Here is a 6,000-nt window from a genome sequence, read left to right as displayed (position 1 = left end):
GGGTGGGCAGAATGGGGGGTTTCCATGGCAACCCCCTGTCCTGCGCTGCCATTGGTCAGAACTCCGTTCTGACTAATGGCAGGGGATAGGAGGACATAGCAGCACTGCGACCTCACTCCTATCCCTTAGGATGATCGAGGCTGTCACTGACAACTCCGATCATCCCTATTTTCCGGGTGATCGGGTCACCAGAGTCACGATCAGCCCGGAATTGGAAAAATTTGCATGTCTGAATTGACATGCAATTTTCTACAATCACCGACATGGGGGGGCCTCAGGACCCCCCTCGGCGATGTGCCGGGATGCCTTCTGAATGATTTCAGCAGGCATCCCGATCCGGTCCCCAACTGGCTAGCGGCGGGGACCGGAATTCCCACGGGCGTATCCATACGCCCTCAGTCCTTAAGGACTTTAAAAAGGGGGGCTTATGGATACGCCCGCCGTCCTTAAAAAGTTAAACGTGTGTATCGCTCTGTGCGCAAATGTCCGAACAATAACAATATAATGTTAAACCACACGGTCATGGCGTATACGTAAAAGAAATACCAAAATTACATATTTTTGGTCATTTTGTATGCCCTAAAAAAAAATGTTTGAAAAGTGATCAAAAAGTCCCATGAAAACAAAAAATGGTACTGATAAAAAATGAGACCTCCCACATCCCCGTACACAGAAAACTAAAAAAGTTATAGGGGTAAGAAGAGGACAATTTTAAACATGCACATTTTCATACAAATAAATAAGTTTTTAAAAGAAGTAAAACAAAATCAAACCTATATAAGTTGGGTATCATTTTAATCATATAGACCTACAGAATATATATAAGGTGTCATTTCTACCAAAAAGTGCACTGCGTGGAATTGAACCCCCCCCCCCCCCCCGCCCAAAAGAAAAGGAATTTTATTTTGCCCCACACATTATTTTTTCTTGTTTTGCCATAGATTTTGTGGTGAAATGATTGACGTAATTACAAACTAAAATTGGTGGCGCAAAAAACTAGCCCTCATATAGGTCTGTAGGTGGAAAATTGAAAGCTTTATGATTTTTAGAAGGGAAAAAAAAAAGTGCAAATCGATTGCTACTCCACATGTTACACCTCAGTTCGGCTGGTTCTCATTTAAAAATACATTTACATTAATGGGAAGGCAATGTTTATTCCAACAGTGTTAGATAGATTATAAAACAAAAGACATCTAAACCACCAGTGGAAAAAAAAAACCTTAAAGAGAATCCGTTACCTGCATCGCTAGCACTAACCTATTGTGCTGGCTTGTAAAGTGGGCGACACTGATGACAATGATACTTACTGGTGTTAAATAACCTTGGTGCTAGGAGGGAGCGTCCCCAAGCTCCCTGTGAGTTATGTCCGAGCGGCATCTTCATGGTAATGCCTCCTACCCTGTGCTTTGTCTCTGCAAAGTGGAGCCCCATTCTGCAGCAGAGGGGGCTTTCCGTGCATCAAGCAGGTCATTTGCATGTACGGAAGAACAGAGATCGCGTAGGCATGGAGCTGGAACGGTTAGTATTATTATCACCCACAATAAAAGCATTTACAACAAGTTAGTGCTGGTGATATTGATGACAGATTTCCCTAAGAAATCAGCTAGGATTTCCACCTACCGTATATTAGAACAAATAAAGAAAGAAAAAAAAAAAAGTTTCAACTAAAGTAACTATACATTCAATTTCAAACAAAAACCAGCCTCAGCCATTGACTGTTTTCTAATCCTGGATTACCTCTTTAACAAAACAAAAAGTTTGCACTTTATGCTTTGCCATTAATAAGCACAAATATGCTCCACGCAAGAACATCTGCCCAAGTTTTATTGCCTTATCAGAAGTTCAAAACTAGCTTTCCTCCACTAGGTGGCAGCACATACAACCAGGCTAGATATGTTATAACATATATTCTTCTTAAAAATGTATCTATAATTTGGAATCATAAAAGGTGTGTGTATACACACACACACACACACTTTAAAATATAGTATTTACAAGTAAAAGTTATGTACATAAGAATGATATTAGAAACGAAATGCGCCTTTTGTGTTGTCAGCCAAAGCTTTGTCTTGTACTTGAACCAGTAATCTGTCATGACCAAGCAGGCCGGGGGCGACTGAACACCTGCACAAAAACAAAACAAAAGCAAGGAAAACATTGAGAGACCCATGAATGGCATCTTAAACCTAGATTACAAACATGGCATCCCTTTTTCCAATCTCTTTATCTGAAATGCTGTTTAGACATCACTTGTTATTTGCTTTGTTATATAAAACCGATTTTGAAATCTCTATTACTAAAATTCATGCATGGTTAAAAATGCATTCATTTCCTAAAATGTAAGTCTGGATGGTGTAAGTATCCCTTTAAAGCGCAACTGTCATGAAAATGTTGTGTAATAACCTGAAGACAGCCTTTGTACTGTGTGCAGGTGTTGTGTACAGCAATTATTTTACCTCATAGTTGGCAGCTTTTGCACTCTCCTCCAGTGAGCGCTCGCTCCCGCCGCCGCCGTCCTCCCCCCCCTCAGTGCGCCTGTGCAGGGCTATCAATCACACAGCGGTCCCATCACTGTGATACAAAGTGGGCGTGTGGGTGGGCATGGCGGCGGGGCATCGCGTACCTCGCACCACGCATGTCCGACCGTCAGTGGCTTTGATTAAAAGCACTTTTTAGCGTCATGAAAGCCTGAAAATATGAGGTAAAATAATTGCTGTACACAACACCTACACACAGTACAAAGGCTGTCTGCAGGTTATTACACTAAAATGTCATGACAGTTGCGCTTTAATGGAGGACAGAACATAGAAAACACAAAATCAACTAATATGCTTACATCGCCAGAAGAGCGGCTGCAGCTCAAACCACACCCAGTCCAGTGGGGTACATCATCTCCCCACTAAAACCAGAAGTGAAGCTTGAGGTACATATTTGCTTTATGTGATGTAGTTTTAGAATAATATACCTTTTTCTGATAACCTCTCTGGGTCAAGATTTCTGCCTCTTGTTCTGCCAAATAGTTTTCTTTTTCCTCAGCCAATTTTTCTTCTCTTTCCTCCTCTTCCAGACGAAGCATGGCCTCCCTTTCTTGCAGGCGCTGCTCAGAAATCTAAAAGATATATTTTTTTGGTATTCAAATAATTTACACCTATAATAATACAGGAGACTAAGACTTTGCCGGAAATAAAGGGTCTGAATTACAGCCACACGACGAGAAGTAAAACCACTGATTTACATTACTGCTTTCTTATAAAATGGAAGGACTGAAATCCAGCATTGTACCTGTGCCTCTAGTTCCAGCCTTCGTGCGGTCTTCACTTCTTCCTCCTCCTTTTTCTCTCTAGCAGTCAGTTGTTTAAAATCTTCAAGCTCCTGTATGAGCTGTTCCCGAGACTTTAGCGATTCCCTCTGTGCACGTTTATTCTGATCAATTTTTTCCTGGATCTGTAGCTGCCTACCTGTCAGCACCTGGATAAGGGGAAAATAAGGCAAAGCTAAATCTTTAAATGAAGAAAAAAAAAAAGAAATGTATATACACAGTGGTCCCTCAAGTTACATCAATCCAGGACGACCAATGTAAGTTTTATGTTTAGACCGTAACTCTACGGAAACCTGCTAATGGGTTCTAAAGCCTCCAAAATGTCTTCCAAAAATAGAAAAATGAGAGGATTAACCACTTAAGGACTTAGCCCTTTTTCACCTTAAGGACTCGGACTTTTTTTTGCAATTCTGACCACTGTCACTTTAAACATTAACCCCTTAAGGACTGAGGGGTTTTCGGTTTTTGCACTTTCGTTTTTTCCTCCCTACCTTTTAAAAATCATAACCCTTTCAATTTTGCACCTAAAAATCCATATGATGGCTTATTTTTTGCGCCATCAATTCTACTTTGCAGTGACAGTCATTTTACCCAAAAATCTATAGCGAAACAGATTTTATTGCGATGTCCCGATAAGCCCGACTGAACTGCCGGGAAACAACAGGCTCTCATGGGAAAAGGCACCGGACTCACCCCGGGGGATAGGAGTCTGCAGGGGATAGGAAGGAAGGCCTCTTTGATTCTTCCGGACTGTCCCACAAGCGACCGTGGATCTGGCGGCGAGGGATGTGAAGAGAGGGATACTAGTATAAAAGTTATCCACGTAAAGGTGGTAACCTTTATCTAGCAATGGGTGCAAAAGGCCCCAAACGATTTTCCCGCTAACACCCAGAGTGGGGGGACATTCTGGGGGTTCAATGCGGGAATCTCATCCTTCATACACTATAAACTTGCAAGTGTACCCGGAGGTACTCTCGCAAAGTTTATACATCTTCACGCCATACCGCGCCCACTTGGTAGGGATGTATTGCCGGAAGCTGAGTCTCCCCTTGAAGCTGATGAGCGACTCATCAATAGAGACCTCCCGCCCCGGGACATAGGCCTCCCAAAATCTGGCCCCGAAGTGATTGATGACTGGCCTGATTTTATACAGGCGGTCATATGCGGGATCAGTTCGGGGGGGACATGCCGCATTATCAGCATAATGCAAACATCTCCGAATGGCCTTAAACCGGGGACTGTAGAGCGAGGTCTGGTACAGGATGTCCCCACTCCAATATTGCCTGACATTGGGTTTTTTAACTAGACCCATATGCAGCGCAAGGCCCCAAAAGGTCCTCATTTTGGCTGCATCGACTGGAGTCCAGCCGCCGGGTCTAGCTAAAAGTGAGCCTGGGTTAGCGGCGACGAACTGTTGGGCATACAGATTCGTCTGTGTAACCATTAGATTAACAAAGTCGTCACTGAAAAAATGACCGAAAAAGTCCTTTTCAGTGAACCCAGCGATGTTAATCTTGATTCCTGAGTCGCCAACAAACTCAGGAATCACGGGCTCGTGGTCCGCTGGCTCAGCCCAGACAAGTTCTCCGGTACGAGGTACCAGTGACCTTGGCAGGGGGGCTTCACTAGTATGAGCGCCAGGGGGACTCATACTAGCATGGGGCAGGGGTCAAGGACAGAGGAGGTTTGCGGTGCCGCACGGCGGCGAGTTCGCCGCCTTGGTGGCTCATCATCAGAACTAGATGATGAGGACGACGATGAAATAAGGAAGGTGGGGTCTTCATCGTCCTCTGAGCCGCTCTCGGTGTCTGAGGCAATTATGGCATATGCCTCCTCCGCCGAAAACGCTCTGCGGGCCATTTCCCTACTCTAATGGGGATGGGTGTGTGTGTGTGTGGAGGGGAAAACTTTATTGTTGTGTGTGGTGTGGTGCGAGACTACCTCCCTAACCTGCCCTAACCCTCCCTAACCTAACTAAACTAACCCGCCCTAACAGAAAAAAAAAGGGAACTTTTTTTTTTTTTTAAAAGGGACTTCTAGCGCAAAAAAGCCTTGCGCCCAAAAAAAGTGTTTATATAATCAGTGGTGTGCGCACTGATTAGCGCTTGTGGCGGCAGGGGGCGCAGAAGTCAGTGGGGGGTCCGGCCACTCAGCCCAGGACAGTGGCTGGTGGCTTGTACACAGACCCCCCCACACAAAAAACCCGAAAAATAAAATAAAAAAACTCTTAACCCCGAAAAAATGCACCCACCTGAACCCCCAAAAAAACGCTGATCAGTGATAAATCACTGACAGCGGTGGGACAGGCTGCACAAACAGGTACGGTCCGTCCACACAGTACACGCCTGCTACTGGTGGAAAAAAAAAATATGCGTTAACCGAAAAAAGTGCCTTTACCACAAAAAACGCTGATCAGTGATAAATCACTGACAGCAGTGAGGCACGCCGCACACACAGGTACGGTCCGGCCACACAGTACACGCCTGCTACTGGTGGCACGGACCGCCTATGGGTGCAAAAAAACCGCTAAAAAACGCAAAAAAATACTTAACGGCGTCCTGCAGCGATCGCCGGTATAGGAGGTCCTCCGGGCCTCCTCCGGCACACTGCCGCGATGTCTGCTGAATGAAATCAGCAGACATCTGGCTCCGATCCCTGCCCAGCGAGCGGCGGGGAACAGA

General features: G+C 44.9%; 1 protein-coding gene across 4 annotated transcripts in view; it reads right to left on the bottom strand.

The window, feature by feature from the left end:
• Nucleotides 1-884: 884 nt before the first annotated feature.
• The window catches only part of TCHP (trichoplein keratin filament binding), a 34,876-nt gene continuing 29,760 nt past the window's right edge, over nucleotides 885-6,000 (bottom strand). For all 4 annotated transcript variants that reach the window (XM_056528866.1, XM_056528865.1, XM_056528864.1 and 1 more), the window contains 3 exons: nucleotides 3,283-3,468; nucleotides 2,966-3,109; nucleotides 885-2,124 (listed from right to left, as the gene is read on the bottom strand). In XM_056528866.1, coding sequence (XP_056384841.1) covers nucleotides 2,092-2,124; nucleotides 2,966-3,109; nucleotides 3,283-3,468 — 363 coding nt within the window. In that variant the 3' untranslated portion in view covers nucleotides 885-2,091. The remainder of the gene's footprint in view (nucleotides 2,125-2,965; nucleotides 3,110-3,282; nucleotides 3,469-6,000) is intronic.

The sequence above is a fragment of the Hyla sarda genome, chromosome 1 (genome assembly GCF_029499605.1).
Source record: "Hyla sarda isolate aHylSar1 chromosome 1, aHylSar1.hap1, whole genome shotgun sequence".
Taxonomy (NCBI): Eukaryota; Metazoa; Chordata; class Amphibia; order Anura; family Hylidae; genus Hyla; species Hyla sarda.
Note: the sequence above shows the minus strand (reverse complement) of the source record. Positions and strands in the feature narration are given on the sequence as shown.